General features: G+C 42.0%; 1 protein-coding gene across 6 annotated transcripts in view; it reads left to right on the top strand.

The window, feature by feature from the left end:
- The first annotated feature begins 4,119 nt into the window (after nt 1–4,119).
- Nucleotides 4,120–18,857, top strand: part of GIGYF2 (GRB10 interacting GYF protein 2) — an 80,979-nt gene continuing 66,241 nt past the window's right edge. For all 6 annotated transcript variants that reach the window (XM_050902892.1, XM_050902893.1, XM_050902897.1 and 3 more), the window contains exons 1-2: nt 4,120–4,176; nt 16,683–16,761. In XM_050902892.1, the coding sequence (XP_050758849.1) occupies nt 16,721–16,761 (41 nt within the window). In that variant the 5' untranslated portion in view covers nt 4,120–4,176; nt 16,683–16,720. The remainder of the gene's footprint in view (nt 4,177–16,682; nt 16,762–18,857) is intronic.

Here is an 18,857-nt window from a genome sequence, read left to right on the forward strand (position 1 = left end):
GCATGTTGACATCTGAAGGTTGTCAGCCTTCCCTTATCTTAAAATAGCCACTGTGTCTCGGCCCCGGTAGTGCCCCAGCTGGGAGCCAGGCAGGTTGCTTCAGCTAGATTTCCCTGTGCATTTCCTCTTTCTGCCTTTATAGGAGGGAGAAAAAAAAATATGCAGACAACTGAAAATGTGTCCAAGCATCTTGTTTCTACTTTTGCTGATCTGCTAAGCTTTGGCACAGCCGGTTTGGCAGGGGGCTCAGGAGGAGGTTTAACCATGCATCATTTCGGGTACAATCCAGTGATGAAATGGAAGATGTAGGTATTTTATCCAGTGCAGCTCTGCTCTGTGCATTGTCGGCAGTCGATGCATTTGCTGTGTGTCTGTGAGCCCTCGGGTCTCGGAGGTCAGGTAAAATCAGGGTGAAGGTTCCTTAGTCTCTACTTCCACAGGAAAATTGCAACGCTGCAGCTCTTGATTTTTTTTTTCTTTTTCTTTTTTCTTCCCCCCCCTCCCCGGTGTAGCAAGCACTGCTGACTCGTGCTGCTTTGCACGTGCAGCTGGGTGAGGAGCCCGGGGCAGCAGGAGGAGAGGGTGAAAAAAGGGCTTCCAGTGCTTTTTATTTTAATAGATTTGAGTCAACTCCAGCTGACAAGTTTCAATAAGGAAATGAGCCGTGTGTCTGTAGTAGTTTTGTTCAATTCAAATAGGTGCTGTTAGTTGGCACCTTTATTCAGAGCAGTGAACAGTAAGTGCTTTTGAATGTACATTTATTTTGAAGTTGCAGCAATGTGCGTTTTGAAATTAGCTTCGCAAAAATTGACATTGGGAAATTAATTGCTTTCTAAATTGTTCTGTTTTGCTGGCAACTATTGGAGTGAATAACAATGTCATTAGGTTATGCAGAAGTACTAAAAAGAAATTGTCTAGCTAAATCTCCCATCTAATACTAGCCAACAATACTTAATTGTATTTACCTATAATTAATATATTACAATCCTTGATGCTCTGTCCTCCTTTTATGCCAGATGTCACCACAGGTGGCTCTTAAAGGTCCTGGCAATCGCAACTCTCTTTACTGATACCTGCTGGTCCATCAATACTGGTCTGGCACTCCTGACACGCCCCAAGGGACTCTTAAGTCTGTTTGTGATGGCAAGTAGAGAAGTTTGATGAAAAGCCTGTTGTGCTTATAGGTCTTTCCCAGAAGGGACGAAGACTTGCCTCAAGTCACTCATCTCCTAGAACGGGAATGCCCTGGAGGGGTTTTGATTAAAGTTTCCCAGAGCAGGAGACGTACAGTAGAGCCGTCACTAGCACTTCAGCCAGCACCGAGGATGGGTTCAGCCTGTCTGGATACTCAGATCGCAGAGTGTTTCTCAGGGATGCTTCTGTCACAGCCATTGTCGTTGGCCGCAGGGGACAGCGCGTGATGGCAGGAAGTCTTACCTAAAAAGCTCAGTTTAAACACAGCCAAGAGAGCAAGGGAAACAGTATGATCAGGTTCTTCCTGGCTTAGGGTTCAGGTTTTATTGGTGAGGATTAAGGTGACCAAAGCAAATTTTAACCTTATGGGAGTGTCCAAATAAATCCCTTGCAAGATGGATTGGAGTAACTGGAGTGCTTTATTGTTGCCTTTCAAACGCGGCTTGCCACATGTGGGAAGGATGTCTTAAAATAATTGGGTGTTGCAGAAGTAGCAGTGTATTTGTGGTAGCCTGCCTTTCAGCGTAAGCCATCTGAGGTGACAGATGCGTTGAAGTGACTGCCTTTAAAAACTACAGTCGGATGTTCACCTGCCTGCCTTGTCTGTTGTTTTTATTATTTGTAGGGATGTGACAAATGAGGACATGGAAAACAGAGGCTGCTGAGAAGACATTGACTCTTCTCAGACAAAATCTGTGGTATTTTGACAATCAGGGGAGCCACTTCTCCAAATAACGAAAAGTGGGGGTGGCGAGGGGAAACATGACAGACCGCCACATCTTCTGGGCTGCTTTATGACCACTGTTTACCCTTTCAAAGCTGTGCTCTGTGTAGCTCCAGTACTGTACTGAGGCAGGCAGGCTCTTGCTTCCAAGCTAGGATGGGCGAAAACAACGGGTCGGTAAGGAAGGTTTTTAGTTTGTTAGGGATGCCACTTCCCTGCACTTGGATTTTTAACAGTGAGGATGAATTGGCACGGTAATCGAGGGCTCTGAAGTACATCATGTCCTCGGTACCCGGACTAGCTGCTGGGGTGATTTCACACCTCCACTGTATCAGCTGAAGTCCTATAACTGAACCATGTGGGAATTTAACCGCACAGGTACAGTCTTGAATGTTCATGACAGTCTCCCTGTCCTGCTTGAATGAGTGTTGTGGAGGATTTAAGATGCATCTGCTATTACCAAAAAAAGGTCATCTGAGTTTCCTTGAGGTATTTTGCAAAAATGCCAAGTTCTGTAGATGAGGCATGTTTCAGACACTCTCTTCTTGAATTTTTTCGTCTCAATAATACAATGTTTGTGCTAACTGGGATTAAAAAACGTCCAGAAGTGCCAAACTTCTCCCATCTCAGATAAAGCTTGTCTTAGAACATGTGAAAATATTTTTGAGTCCTCAAACTCATGTTCGATAAGTAGAATAATGAGGCACAGCCACTTCTGCAGTGAAGTTGGAAGTGCTTACCGACAGCTTGAAATGCAGTGCTGCTTTCCTCCCTCCCCATAGCGTTATTAGTATTGCCTCAAGCTGTGTGACACCAACCAGGGGGGTCAAATGCGGCTTATCAGAGGCCAGCCCTTCGCTAGGGAGCTTTGCTTTTACATACCAGCCTCCTAAAGGAGAAATCTCATTGTAAGATTTTTGGGTGAAGTAGTCCTCTGTTGCTCTCAGCTAAAATTCAGCCCTAAAAATTACAGGCTTTGAAGCCATTAGCTCAGAAGAATCACTTGTGTTCACTGTTGCATCATTTTTGGCCAGCGTTCAGTGCACAATGACAAGTATTTATTCACCTAGAAGAGGAGGGAGAAAGCTACATGGATTGTGGCTGAAATCATGACTGGAGTGAAAGTGTTTCAGCCGAAAACAGTTATACCTTCAATAGTGCGTAACAGCCGAGAATAGTTTTTTAGGCTGAAGGAGCCACATGGGGCTATTCTGCATCATGTACTAATATGGGTTTTAGGACTAAAAATAAAACAGTATTTTTAGCTGAAAAAAGTTTGCCTTGAGGTCCCGATTTTTCCATCAGGAACTCTGGCGTCAAAATACCTACCACCTAATGCCCTTTCTCTGCAAGCAGCCGCCGCCGCCTCCTCCCGGGCTGCCTCCCGCAGCACCGCACCCGCAGGCCTCCTCCGGTGACCGGGAGAGAGCGGGCCTGATCCCCGCGTCACCCGTCCTGCCCTCGGCGCCCGGGCGCTCCCTTGTGCTCAAAACACGGTCGCTTCTCAGCGTCAGTTCTTGCGGCCCTCCGGTGCCACCGGCAAAGCTGGGTTACCTACACGTAACCTAAGCGGAGGGGAAGGGTAAGGCTGCGGGGGGCAACGCGCGCCCCCGAGGCGCGGCTGCAGCAGCCGAGCAGTACTTCACCTCAGCGGCCGAGGCGCCGGCACCGAACGGCCGCTTTGCGCCCGGCCCTGCGGGGCCTGCCCAGCCGGCAAACAACGGCAGGAGAGTGACGCAGTAATTTAATTGCAGGGGGGGGGGAGCAGCTCAGGCTGAGGGGGACCCGCTGCTCCGGGAGAGGAGGCTGGGCGGGAGGCGCGGCGGGCCCGGCCGGGGAGCGGCCAGCACCGGCAACACCGCCGCACCGCGGGCCTGGCGCCCCGCAGCCCCGCTAGCACCTCCACCTTCCCACAGGGCTGTGCGGGGGGGGGGGGGGCGGGGGGGAGACGGGGGAGACTGCAGTCGACGCGTGCCTCCGGCAGGGGGCGCCCGCGCTCCCGCGGGAGGGGGCGGGGGCGGGTGGGGGGACACGCTCCTCCCTCCCCTGCCCGTGCGCGCGGCGCGGTGTCGTCACGCGGGCGGTGCCTGCGCGAGGGCGGGGGAGGGGAGTACCGTCGCCTCATCCGGGTCCCGCGGCGGAGGCAGGGGGCGGGGTCTGCCCTCACGTGACGTTGCGTGGCGGCGCAACCGCCATCTTGTGTTGTTGGGGCTGAGGAGTCGCTGTGGCCGTGAGGGACTCTCCGTCCGGGAGCGCAGGTAACGCCGTCCCGCCGGCTCCCTGCCCCCGCCACCGCTTTGGCCGCCCCCGCCGCCTCCCCGCCGCCGCCCTCCCGCCGCCGCCGCGCTCCCCGCATACGGGAGCGGGCCTAGGCCGCGCGCCGAGCACCGGCCTTGCCGGCGGCTCCTGTCCGCCGCGGGTGCCGCAGCCCCGAGGCGCCCTGCGGCCTACCGGGAGGCGAGGCCGCCCCGGCCCGGCGGCGAGGGGCGCGCCCGGAGGGCCTCCCCTGCGCTCCTGGCGATGGGCTTTTGCAGGGCTTGTTGGGCCTGGCCCCGCTCGGGGGTGCGGGCCCTGCCCTCTCCATGCGGCTCCTTGGCAGCAGGTCCCGGCAGGGGGAGACGGTGCCTGTCAGGCGTCGGCGGGGCGCCCGGGGCTCCTCACGCCCTCCGGGGCTGGCAGCTGCGTCCCCGGCGCCGTCTCCCCTCACGCTGACCCTTGTGAACTCGCTCGTCCCCTCCCAGCCCAGTGGGAGCGGGCCTGTGTTCCGGCAGCGCCGCGGGCAGGTGCGCCCTCATTGAAGTCTATGTGTGCCCCGCTCCGAGCACGCCTAGCCCTGTCAGGTTACACAGGCTGAGGAAGGAGCGAGCTCGTCGAGCACTCGAGCCTTCCCCCCAACAGACAGCAGGGTGTTGGGAGCAGCAATGACCAGCAGTGTTTGACTGGAGAGGCCTTGGCAGGCTGAAGAGAACATCGATCAGGATTGTGTACGTTTGGTATTGATCCAAGACAAGTAGTTTCAGTGTCAACAAAGCAGTCTCCGCTCTTTCAACTCTGTGTAATTGCACTTTGAAGTGGGACAAGTTGTAGGCCAAAAGGAGATGTTGCCAAGTAGTACTTCTGGAATAAAACCTACATTTTCCCCTGTAACCTTCAGCTGAATGTTCTTGGTTTTGTGCTGTAATGGTTTACCTCCTAATTCTTAAGTATCTGTTTTCTTGGGTGGGAGGGGAAAGAAATTCTGAATTCTCATTACGTTCTGTCTAACTTCTTGCTGCTCATTCTATTTTCTTGCTTCAGGAGCTGACTTGGGCAAGTTCCTGGAAAGTACGTGTGAATTTTTTTTTCCTTTTTCCATAACTCTGCTGGTTGCTTTTGTTCTTAGAAACTTTTTAATAAACACAAATTAATTTGCTGCTTTGTGAATAGAACATTTGGTAGATGCACAGTGTGATAATTGGGAACCTTTGTAAACAAAATGGGTTGCAGTTGTCACCAACAAAAGCTTTGTTCTGGTATTTTTGAGCTCTGTTATTGGGTGTTGGCTCCAATAGGTAATAAGAGCTTTAGTATTACGAGGTATTGGTATTCTTCCATTCACTTGAGTAGGCATCCTTTGAACAGTTAGCTGATGCTGAGATAAAAATGTGTGCCCTAATCAGTCCTAGGGGTATCAACAGAAATGTTGGAGTGTCCATTGCCCCTTCTGCACCCCCTTTGCTCCCCAGGCATGTATAGTTCTACAGGTTAACTGATGTCAATGGTCATGTGTGTCAGTGTTAATTTCTCACTGAATGTGTGATTAAAAAAAAAAAGATTCTGTCTAATGGTCAACTATATTTAAAAAAAAGGTAGAGATTTATCCATGGAAGTTGAATGTCACTTCCAGCAAGACCCACTTCTTGTGTTGAGACTTTGATAGCCCCTTTCAATATATGACAATATTGTGTATAAATACTAGGTTTTCGTAATGATTTGAAGAGCTGCTCAGGCTCTCCCAGTCCCTGGATACGTGAACATGCATGGGGGCACCTGGTCACTGTATTTCTTTTAGGACCTTTTCTGAATGGTTTCTTGAGCCTGTCTTTTAAAGCAAGAGCATAGAACTAAAATGCAAAGTAGTCATGTTGCAGTCATGATTTGTTTCACAGGGTGCTTACAAAAATAATTTGATACCACAGTAAAAACTTGGACTCTTGCAGATCATCTTTTCGTTACAGATGTTGATCTTAAGAGGACTGTAAAATATCCTCAGATAATCCTATTAGTGTTTTTTCTTGCCTTCCTAAACCACACAGTAAATGAAAAATAAAAAAATATGATCTTTATGTTGATGTAAGTGAAAAAATTGCTTGTAAATAGAGAGTTGAGAGCTTTACAACTTGATTTTTTCCAACTGTTTTACTCCTTTATTGAGGAAAAGACTTTGTGCATAAAAGGGGAGTGCAAAGGAGGTTTTGGGTTTTTTTGAGGAATTTAGACTAAGCACCATCGCATCTCTTCTATGCTTGCTGTCTCCTAAGGGCAGTTGTCTAAATGGAGTTCTATCATAAACTGGAGTTTCTTATACCTGAATGTAAGAAAAAAGTTGGCAGCTCTTTTAAGATCTATAGATACTTCATTTAAAAACAAATTAGATGTCAAAGTCACATGGAACATCACGTGTGCACAGCTGACAGGCTGAAGAGGTGGTTTGCTACTACATGCCTCTGCTGAAAGATCTTTCTGTTTAAACATACAAGGGAAACATTGGTTCACAGTAATTGATGAAGATGAGCTAGCCACCTGGACCATGGTCTTTTCCTTCCCCTCTGCCACCTCCTTTAAAGTAGATCAGGCCTCCAGCTCTTTAGATTTTTTTTGTTGTTGTTGTTTGAAATATCAAGAATATGAAGTTTGATTCTGCCTACTTTTGTCTGATCTTGTAAGTTCAAGTAACTGTCAAATGTATGTTTCTTATTCTTTTCATTGAGGTCTTTAAAATTCTTTCTTAGGACTTTTTAAGGTATGATGTTAGGTCTTCTCATAGTCTGATTTAGAAAAAAATTCCTTTTCCTAGCATTTTTTCCTCATTTTTCTGTTTGTTTTTTTTCTCTCTCAATGCTTCTGCTCAAAGATGAGTGGAGATAGGCTATATTTAATTCATGATTATAGATAGACAGAGCCAAGGGGCAGAGCAATAAAATTTCCGCTCACAAGCGTAAAAGCACAGGCCTGATCTGCCTTCTCCTTCCTACATAGCTTGCTAGAGATCCATTGGATGCTTTGGTAAGAGAAACCCATCTCTCTGTTCCTGAAGAAGCATTTGTGTTGAAAGGGACTCTGTTTCTTTGTGTGGTTTTCTCATCAATTTATTTTAATTCATTGAGTGACATTTGAAAACCTAGGTGTGTGAAATGCTGCAGAGGGGATGGTATTTGCTTTTACGCGAACAAAGTCAGTTTTCAGCCCAGCTTAGTCTTTCCTTTCCTCTCTTGCAGTCAACTCATGAACATTTTTTGGTTGTACAAATGATCCATCTTGAAAATTGTCAGAACTGAGAAAACTTAGCAAGTTTGCTCAAGGTGTACATAAGTTATGGATAGAACTAAGAAGAATGAAGTGCTTTAAATTATAAGGTCTATACAACTTTGGCCCTCTTGTGGTTGGTGGTAGTATATGTGTATATATATAACCATGTAGTTCATCTTAGTGATGTTTAATACCATTATTTTTTCTATCTTTAGCTTTAGATGGTAGCGGGGGATTGTAGCAGACCAAGGTCTTTACATTGCTTTTAGTAGCTGAGATGGACTATTTTGTAATCAACACGCTGTGACAACTTGTCTTTTTTGCAGAGGGCGGGCTGTCAGTCCAGTCTCTCTAAAGGTGGTTAAACATTCCTTGAATATAGAAACTGTAGCGATGGCTTGATGTCTGTGTGGGAAACCAGGCTGCCATTGAAATTTTTATGTCCCTCTTGCCTTTTTTTTTTTTTTTTTTTTTGGTATGGAAAGGATGCACAGAATTGTTTTGATGCGTCTGAGGTTTTTGGCAAGCATGAAATCAAAGTGTGTGTTTTCAGGAGTGAGCCTCTCCTGTAATCCTTAAAGCTTGTAATATCTAGATGTCAGGATTGTGGAGAAAAGCAGAAGGGATACCAGGAGCTCTGTAGAGGTAGTAGAGTCTGTAGGTCATTGAGAAATTTTGATGGACATTTAGAAAATTTATCTTCAAATACTGCCTTGTTGACAACACCTTTTGGACCACTTAATATTTTTTCGTTCCCTCAGCTAATTATTAAAGCTGTGCATTATGATTTTCTGTCTCTTTGGCCATATGTTTTAAAAAATCTAGGCAAATAAGACAGAGTGATTACTTGATGCCTTCAACAGTAGCTCTTGTATATGCAGTTTGTCATTATAAACAGATAAATGAGCTTACATATAACATGTTAGGAAAATAAACCAGTTAGAAAAATATTTTTGTATGTTAAGTAGCTGTTATTACAGTGAAAGTAAGCATGATGCGTTGCACTTTGTGAAAGTAATGTTTGGTTACTGGGTATTTGGTCCTTTTTATTCAGTAGAGAAATACTTGTTTCAAGTTGTGGTTACTATGAAGTACTTTTTTTTTCTTATCCTGTCACTGACAACAAATTGAAATACTTCGCGTTCTGTTGATAGTATTTTATGATAAAGATACTGGTTTGTGTGACGGGGAGATTCAGAGGCCATAGATGTTCATGTGCAGGTCAGATTGGGTAGAAGCAGATTTATGGTCTGTGTGTCAGTTCAGATTGGAAGAAACAGAAGGAAAAGATGTGCTTTGTACACTGTGAAGATTACTTTGGGTGAAGTTTTATGATGAATGGATAGCTGAATTTATGTAACTTAAAACTTAGAGTCAGAATGTCATGTGGCAAGGAGTTGGTATGACTGGCAAGTAAGGGATGTATAAACTGATTTTTTTTTTTTTTTTTTGAGCGACATATGGTAGAATCTGAGGATGATTTAGGTTGGAAGAGACCAGCCTTTGGTGGTTGTCTGCTCCAGCCTCCTGCTCAAAGCAGGGCTGACATCAGTGTTAGACTGAATAAGGTGTGTGATAGAAAGTCAGTGAGGCTGATCATGGAAGTAGCATATGGCAAGGTTTTTAAGTAAAAGCATCTAATAACTTGATTTAATAAATTGGAGGCCCAGTTCCACTACCATGAAAACCAGTGGAAGCTTTTACATTAGGCTTAGTTAATGCTGAATCATCGGTATATGTAATTTTCTCTATTTATGTTATACTAGGCTTTAAGAGTACTAAGGCAGGATAAGGATAAGACCACAAGTCAGTTTACAAAGATACAGTTCTTAGATCAAAACAAGTGAATATCTTTAGCAATATTAACATTAAGAGAAGAAAAGTGGTAAGCTATTAAAAAGCATTGTAATTCATACGTAGTAACAAGTTACTTTCTGACTTCCTGGTTGATGAACATATGCAATCTGATACACATACTAATTCTCTCTGTTAGGACTTTATTAGACACTTTCTTACTATTTGTTTCCTGAAGTATAGGATGTCTCAGAACTGCATGAGTAGGAAACCTTAAGAAGGGGTGGGGGGAGAGAATTTCTACAAAGCCCAAAGAAGCTGCTTATGTAAATGACATTTAAAAACAAACCCAAAAAAACCCATGACAACCTGGATCTGTTAATTCAATGAATGTTTTCAGTGAATGTAGTCTGAAGCTTTGTTCTGCCACTTTGAATATGTGTATGGGCTGTATAATGTGTGTGACGAGTCAGGGAGAGGTGCTGCAGTGTGGTTTTGGTTGCATTTGTGTAGTCTGGCTACTGGCCTCCTTGAGGAGTAGGTAGACAGACTCAGCATCCTGATCTGTAACATCTTGTGGAATGGCACAGACTAAATATTTACCTACCGGCAAATTTTCGATGTACAAGGTAGACAGATGTGGAAGTGATTTTCAGCTGGAAAACAAGAGTGCTGGCAGGATTTTGGGACAGGATTTGGAAGGAGAAGTGGTTTGTATTCCAGCCAGTGGCAGGGCCAAGGGTGTGGTCCCCTGACTCTGCTTGGAGCTTAATCGCTGGTGTCTGCCTTTGGCTGGAAGTCTTGTAATAAAGGTGGAGGTCACAGTGCTTTCTGGTGGAGAAACTGGAAAAAGCTTTCACGTTTGTTCGTGTTCAGGTGAAGCAAGAAGTGGATAGCTCTCTAACCTGCCTCTAACCACCAAGTTCACAATAGTAGGTAGGAAAGGAGAAAAATATCTGGGATTGTGATATTTAATGTTCCTTTATTTTTCTTGGATTTTGTTAGGTGTGCGGGTCTCTTTAGTCTCTCTTGTCATCCTATCCCAGAAGAGCTTCAGTGCCTACTTGTGTTTGTCATTCTTGACTGAGGTGCAACATGTTGCAAGCTGCAGCACTCCATGAAGCTTTAGATGGATCTGTATGAAGTGAGCAGAGGGTGGTCAGTTTTGTTCTGCCCTTTGAGAAAATCATGGACAATTTTTGATGAGAAACTGCTGAGAGATTGAAACAGTTTTGCAATGATGAGACAGAAAGGTTGTAAGACTTTAGGAGATCTAAAAATGTGACTGTAGTAAGAGGTGTAGTTTCTGGAGAAGTGGACGGTTTAGACATTGTTCCCTTAGGAAAAACTTCCTCTTGGCATGTGGGTAGATAGGCCTTGAAAAATGTACCGCCTTTATCAGGATAAAGACTTGGTAAGCCAGAAGGGACTACTGTGACTTGTCTGGCATCTTGTGTAACGTGACTAATGGATTATTTTTTTTCTGACTAATTTTCTGTTTAAACTAGAACATACTTGTTAGAAAATCATTTAGTGTTGACCTGAAAACAACTTACTCTGTTGTTTTTCTCTGAATGTCTTGGTTCAGTCCCTTCACTGAATGAACTTGGGTCTTCAGCCTTTTTTACCTTCATGATCATTTACAAACTGAGCAAGATACCTAATTTTTTTCTCGAAGCTCAATAAATGGAGCTTTGGTATGTTTTTTTTCCCCCCACTGTAAGGCGTCTGTCATGTTCTGTCAATTTTTGAACACCTGATTTAGCAGCTTTCTTGCCTTATGGACAACAGAACAGGACACAGTATCCCTGCAGTGATAAAATCCACTCTATATTTAATCTATTTCCTTATTTCTGTATTCAGTGTTTTCTGTTAGCTCTTCTAGTCAATGTAGTATCATATGTTCCTTTTCAGCTGATTAATGTCATAAATCTCAGATTGGTTTCAGGACTGTGTTTTTCCAGAATAGTCTTGCATTTGTGGTATATCACCTATGTTTTCTGCTTATGAGTCTTTTGATTGTATACTTGGCCTTATTAAATGCAACCTGCTATACTGGACTGAGTAATTGAATAATTCATAATGGTATTATTGATGATGTGTCATTTCCATTATTTACCATATCCATGTTTGTCATCCTCAGGTTTTAGAAGTTATGTGGGCCAGTGTTACAGATTCTATAGAAGTAGAGGATAGCTTCTTACCTTTTACTCTATTTTGAGAATATTTTGTCTTCTGAAATGGGTTGTTGTAGATTCTTTAGAAGAGAAGGTTAAAAGAAAAAATAGGTTGTGATGATTTGAGACTTTTCATGTGGTTCTGAATGATTTTGTCCTTTTTAGCATTCTACTTAATCGAAACATCCTACAGAAGTTAAAATTTATTTCACCTACTTGCTTGAGCAATGAAATTTCTACTCTTACAAAAGTATACTTTGATTGAATGTCATCCATAAATCCATGCTGGCTGGCCTTAATTATGTCAGTGTCCTTTAATCAGTGTTGTCTGCTGTAGCCAATGATTAATATCAAACAGACTGGTAGTGTAGCCACCTGAGTCATCCTGTTTACCATTGTACTTAAAAGGTAGCTTGCATACAGTTCTAGATCTTCTTTAATATTTCAAGAATTAGAGAAAAATCAGCATTAATTATTCAGTCAACCTGTTAATTTTTTTTAAAACATAGTTACTGGCACTGAAATTAGCTAGCTCTAGTAGCTGCCTGTGGAATGTTTTCTTGCTTGTGGAAGGTGAAGTTTTATCGTCTTGATATACTGTTGCTGTTGCATGGTGGAACACTGCTGTTAAATTCCTGTTCCAAGTTTACTTAAGGAGAACCCAATTCCTTGCACTTAAATCAGATCGCATCAGATTTCAGTTGTGTTCTTTGGTTCTCAAAATTTTCAGCCAATTTCTAGGTTAAAAAGGCTGTCTCCGACCTACAGTAGCAACAGAACTACCTTGAAAGGAAAGGATACGTTTCTTCCTAAACATCTCTGATCAAACAGTAGACCATTTCAAAATAAAATAGCTGTGTATAGGAAGGATCAGTATTATATAATTTTTCCAAGGTTTAGGTTTCCAAAGTTAGTAAAAAAGCTAATCAAGCAGTAGCCCCAAAGCTATAAATTGCAGTGACAGTCCAAATGTTTAATTTTTTTTTGTCTGTAGGAAAGATTAGATGGGCAGACCTGAATGCAGTCATTGCCTAGACTCAAGTTGGGATGCTAAGAATCAGTTTATCCAGAAGAGCAAAACATCTTGGTGAGACAGATTGCCATGTGGTACAAGCCAACAGAATTCTGTAATGGAAATGTAGGAATTTAACATTGCCTGAAAATCTTAAGTGCCCGTGAGTAAGGGACAAACCTTAAAATGGCAATTTTGTGTAAATCCTGAGATTGAGCAAAGTCTGGAAAACATGGCAGTTAGATCTTTCAAAGTCTCTGAAAAACAGCTTTTTGCCTAGATATTTATTAGATAGCTGTATGTTTTAAAAGACCAGAGCTTGTGGCTAAAATGTGCCACAGTAATTATAGACCTTCCTTAGATTTTTCTTCAACTGAAACATCTTCTTTTGCATTTTAACACAAATCTAGCTGGTACAATCAAGTTCAGACTTGTGTCTGAAGCAGATGTTTCCGAGAGCTTTAACAGATTTGTCAGGTACTAAATAGCGAGCTTGAAAAATAATTTCAGAAACTGCAAGCTTGGTAAAACAACCGTTGTACCTAAAGCAAACCAATGAAATGAGTTGTGTTGCTGATAGCAGCTTCTGTACCTATAATATTACCTGTTAATTGGGAGTGAAAGCCACTTAAAGACTTAATGTTATTGGATTACATTTTGTGTCTGCTCAGAGGACGGACTTCTGAGTTACGAAGTACTAGGCTGCTGACAAAATAGAAAGGATGTTTTTTGCCTTGCCAGTCCACAGGTTGATGGTGGAGTTGATGTGATTTCTTCTCTTTTCAGTCCTGCATGCTGCTAGCAGGTTGGTGGCTGCGGTACCACCCCAGGAAAATGGGGTCCCAGTTCCAGTTTATGAAGCAATTCCATTTTTCCCCAGATATGCAGGAAAACTGCAACTGTCTGTAGGGTTGCACTGGCACCTTGATCAAGGATTGACCTGATTTGAAGAAAACCTTGGAGAAAAGGTTCCCCTTTGAAGGAGTGCTGGGAAGTCCTCAGGTAGCATTCTCACCCAAGCAGTGGTGCTAACTGGACGTTATCAAAATATGGCCTCAGTTTCTTGCTTCAACTTGAGGCTGTCCTGGTGTGCTCTTTGCCCATATAAAATCCATGGCTGTGCGGATTCCTCAATCAATAGCCATTAATTTGTAGAAAATCTTGATTTACAAAACTCTAGCAGTTCAGAAAGGGGCTTTTCCCTCATCAAATTGTATCAAGGAGGAAATGGGTCAGGTATATATTATTTTTGTGATTTGCCATCCTTGATTAATAAGGAGGCAGCATAGATAAAAAAACCCAAAATTAACATTTTGATTATTAATCTTGAAGTTTAGAGCCTAAGAAAGTTATCTAGATAATAAAGATCTGATAAATTCATGCCTTTTCCTTGGCCAAAACAGTTAAATTTATGACCTGATCATTCATTCCCTTTTCTTAATTCCTCACACTTTTTCTTGCTCCACCCTGACTCTTTCCTCTCATGATGAGAGTGCCGCGTGGTCCACCCCAACTTGCCTTTCTAGTTAGTACAGCTTCTCCTTTGCACACCGACTGTGTGTGTTGTGCAGTCCCTGTCAGAGGTTCCTCTCCAGTTTGGCTTCCGTGCTCTCACCTTTTGGCTCCTGCTTTGTGAACCAGCAGAAGCAGTGTGTGGTTTTTACTTTCCCTACCTTGTCTGCTCTGACATGGCTAAGTGTTTTCCTCTTGCACACTTGCTGTCTTAGTTTTCTTGAGTCTCTTTTTTCTGTTCCTCTGCCCCCCTCCTCCTAAATCATTACCTGTTTCCAGAGTGCCTCCTTTCCAAGGGTTTTCTCTCAGCTTTGCCTGTAATTTATTTTTCATGTATGTTTTATTTATGGGTCATGTTTCCTATTAGAGTAAATTTACCTGTTACACCTGCTCAAATCATCTGCAGATCTGTGTTTTATTCAGGGTTTTTTTCCTGTTCAGCTACAATTTCATCCACTTACAGGTGTCTCGCTTTCAATTCAAAATTGATACAGTCAGAACTTCTAGTGAGGAAGTAACTTATCTGAATGCAACGCACAAGAGGAAGCCAGCAAAGAGTTCCCAAAACAAAGTGTGGTGGCCAAAATGAGGGACAAGCAAAGCCGTTTTGCAGCTCAATGGGATGAGATCAGCAGGCTTTGAGCATGCTTGTAGGTACTAAAGTGCTTAGGAGTCTAGTAGAGAAAGATGACACAGTATCCTCAATTTTTGGGAAGGAAACCCAGAGGCTGAAGAGGGTGGGGCCCAGTGGGTCCAAAACTAGTAAACCGCTCAACCCTAACTGTTTTTTAGTGCTTTATCCTTGTATCTGATGCTTTTCAGCTGCGTTTTCGTTGCAGTTTAACATTCAGTGCCAGCCTTTTTGGTATTACTGATACTAAGCTAGCTTTGATGTTAGGAGCTAAAGATCCCAGGTTCCCTGGTGATCCACATGGGTTGATCTGAAAGCTCTCCTGCCCCACACCCCCCCAGCAGAAGGATTACAGGCATTGCAGGAAGCAAAGGGACAGCCATCCAATTAAGGCTACTAGGAATTGTGTTAGTGGCTTGTCTCTGCCAAAGTGTGCATGATTGTTTGCTTGAATTGCCCTACAGTATTTTCACATGTGCTGCTGTATGTCTTCTTTAGGTACCTAACCTTGTATTTTGATTTGCAGAATAATGAACGTTCTAATGAGCTGTCAGCTGCTTCAAAAAGGCAACCAAAATCATCTCAAACTAGGCCTGTGAGAATAGCTGGATATTTTTGTATTAGCTTCTGGTGCATGTAGTGGGGATAATCCCATTTCATTATATAGGCTTACTGTGAAAATAAAAATACTACAATTTGTATATAAATTATATTGTGTATGCGAAAAAGTTAATATGGTTTGTAGTAAAAATACGTAGGCCAAACATTGGTTGGTAGGTCTATGCTGCAGGGAGTTTTACAACTATTTGTAATCTTATGCCCAAAAGATTTGGGTAAAATCTGCTCAAGCAATTTTACCGTGGGTTTTTTGGCATTTTCTAGCTTTCAGACTGTTGATTTTTAATTTTTTTTACTTTAATATCATTACTTCAGTAGCATATATATAAGAAAATGTTTCCTCTGTTTGGTTTTGTCTTTTTCTTTTCTTCAGTAACTAATGCCCTTTCTACTTCTGTCTCCCCACGTTTTGTTTTTCTTTTCCATCACCTTTTCATGCAAAGTATAGACAAACTTAGGAAGCTCCTTATTTAGTCCTTGGGTCTATTAAGGAACAGAGTTCTGATACAGCAAAACTCCCTCCCTGCCATCTGTCTTTATGGGTTCTTGAAGTCTAATCAACCAGTTTCTGTAGGTAATGTTTCAAATCCTTTTTTTGTTTGGGCTTTGGCTACAGCGTGTTTGATTTTTAAAAAACCAAAACCCCTTCCTCTGCAGATTTGGATTTTGCCTTTGCTGGATGGAAAGAGGAGCTGTATTTTCTCACTGCAAAAGACACTTCTCCAGAACTGCCTGGGCTGGACTTGGCTCTGATAGAGAAAACTTCATAGCCTTCCCATAGTCTTGTTCTTTCCCTCTAGTATGGCTTCATCTGCTGTTGTCCATACACTCTTGATGTATAGGAACTTGACCTGACCTTCACTAGAGTCTACAGGACCTTGGCTAATAGGAATGAAAGTAGCTGAAGTCTTAAGTTGTGAATTTTTTTGCTTAATAAAACCAAGAATGAGAGAAATACTGTCATCTGCCTGCAGATTTAGGAGGATGTCACAGCATTGGATGTACTCAGTCTTTAGAAGGCTGATTTTTCAAGAATGAGCAGTGGAAATTTTTTGAATACTCTGCCACTCAACTGGCAAATCTTTCTTGCTGTAATTCTAGTGGTTTTTTTATCCTCTTGTCAGGAAGGTGCAACTCTGTTAATTAAGCATTACTGTTCTTACAGAAGAGGATTATGCATCAAATTCTCTGTGTTTGGTTGTCTTGCAGTAATCACTGATTTGAAAAGGGACTGTTTGTACAAATTGTTTCTTCAGACACCCTGATCCACTGTCCTGTTTGAGCTGTTAAAAGAGGAATTTAGGGAAGAGATCTTGATGCAGTTACTCCTATATTAGTAAATTAATCTGTGTTGGAGAGCTGAAATGGATTCTTTAAAAAAGAAAAAAAAAATTCCACGTAGTCGATTTTTTCACTTCTTTGCATGATCAGGTGTGCTTTTGTATTGTGAAGAAATTTATGAAGGACTATATTAATCCAGTTGTTTTCATAGTAAACATTTTTATTTTTCAGGTTCACGCTTTTAAAAAAGAGGAATAGAACAGGAAAAAATGGCAGCAGAAACTCAGACACTTAACTTTGGGCCTGAATGGTGAGTGTTTTCTGTTTTGTGAGACTCTGGAACCTTGTCTAAAATTAAAAAAAACGTTATGAATTTCTGTCCTTTGTGACTGAATTGGTTATAAGACTGAATGAGATATAATGTGTTTGTTGTTCCATACTGCTTACCTCAGTCCCTGGTCTGTAACTGAAAGCAATATTATAAAATTAGTCTTCACTTTGTAAATTGGCATTGTGTATGAAATGAGTTGGGTTTCATGTTACAGTAATGCATAACATTAATATTGCTACTGAGTATCTGAGGGAGGAATAATGTTTATGATCTCAGAGGTATATACAAAATAAGTGAAGAAGACTTAATTGTTTGGTCTTTCCATGTGATACATATTAATAAGGAAGTTCTTACACTCTCCTTACTGGACTTAAATCTATAGCTAAGCAAGCTTTTTTTAGCACACAAAAAAAAATTCTGTATGGAATATGGTAAAAGTGTGCATTTCATGTCATAGTCTCCTGCATGTGCGCACTGAAAAGTGGCAGGAAAAATGAGCTATTGTGTTAAAAGGAATCCATGATGTATAATCTTGTGTCAGCTGTTAGTTTTCCAGCTTGTCTGATGTGCATTGTCCTGGCTCTTGCTAAAGAGTAATTGCACAGGTGTGATTATTGTTCAGTATTTGTTCCAATTTCTTGTTAAAGTGTTGGTGACTGCAATTGCAAACAAGAATTCTGGATGGTGTGGTTTCTGAAGAGTGATGTGGTCCTTAAGTGTGTAAATGGGAGTGTGGAGTGGTTATAGGAAATATAATCGCTGCATAGCATGTGGTAAGACTGTTATTGGACTAACGTATTCACTTTTGCTGACACATTTTTATACACAATGTAGAAAAATTGGAGAGTATTCAACAAAGGAGTAAGACATGATTTGTGGCCTGGAAAACAATGAGAGAACTCGGTCTATTTTGTTAGATTGAAAGAGGGTTAAGGAATGACTTTATCACTATCTATAAATACACCCACCAGGCAGATATCTCATGCAGGAGTGCTCTTCAGTGTAAGAGACAGACATGATTAGATTCATTGATGGATGGAAGCCAAAGTTATATTAAAAAAACAGAAGGGGGAAGGCAACTCTAAAAAAAGCACATATTTTAACAGTAACTTGATTGCTTTGTCATAGTGAGGGGACTTCAGTCTCCATTTAGTTTAAAAAACAGATTATGTATGAAAGTATATATTATACTTCAGTGAGTTACTGATTTTTACAGGAATAATGGAATAAAATTCTGAGATTTGTAATTATTCTTTTGGGTTGCAGTATAGTCCTGTCTGTCATGTATGCTGTTGTATCACTTAATAGTGAAACTCTCGGTCACGTTTGATCTGGATTTGAGTTGAACATCGCCCTGAGCCATCTAATCCTTTGAATAATGCCTCCCCAGGCATTTTTTGTTTGGAAGTGGTATGTAAAGAAACTGCCACTGGGTGGCACCAAACTAAAAAAATAAGATAGACATTTGACTTGCAAATTACTTTTCCCTTTCTGTTTAAAGAACAATAAACCAAATCAAAGCATGCTTCAATAATTGGGTGAAAGGTAGCCTCTGAATCAATGTTTTAGTTTAGAGCACTTTCCTTTCCAAGGATTTTGCAATTGTTGAGAAGAGTTTTCATTGTTTTACTTGTCTAAGATGCACATCAAGGAGAATGTGGGAAAATGGTCTGGGTTTTATTTCTTGACACACATCCTTTTGTAAAACATTCCTCAAACTTAAAAATACAGGATATTTGGGTAGCTGAGGAAATGATTCTATAGAATGAGACTAATCTGCCTGCGGAGTGGGAATAATATCATATAACTGTAAGATGTTATCTATGAGAAGTTGAGTAGCTTACCTGTGTGGGATGGGACCAAACTTAATAGCATATTTATCTGTTACCATAAGTTAGATTACTGCTTGAAATGTCTCTGAAGTGTGGCTGTATTTTGTACATCTTTTTTTGAGACACTAAGCTAAATTATGTATGCACTCTCTGAAAAATGCCATTAATTTTAAGTTCTGGAAGAGGAATTTAGAGTAGAGTAGGATTCCAGAGACACAAGAAGAAACCTCATTGCAAAATTTA

The sequence above is a fragment of the Gymnogyps californianus genome, chromosome 10 (assembly GCF_018139145.2).
Source record: "Gymnogyps californianus isolate 813 chromosome 10, ASM1813914v2, whole genome shotgun sequence".
Classification (NCBI taxonomy): domain Eukaryota; kingdom Metazoa; phylum Chordata; class Aves; order Accipitriformes; family Cathartidae; genus Gymnogyps; species Gymnogyps californianus.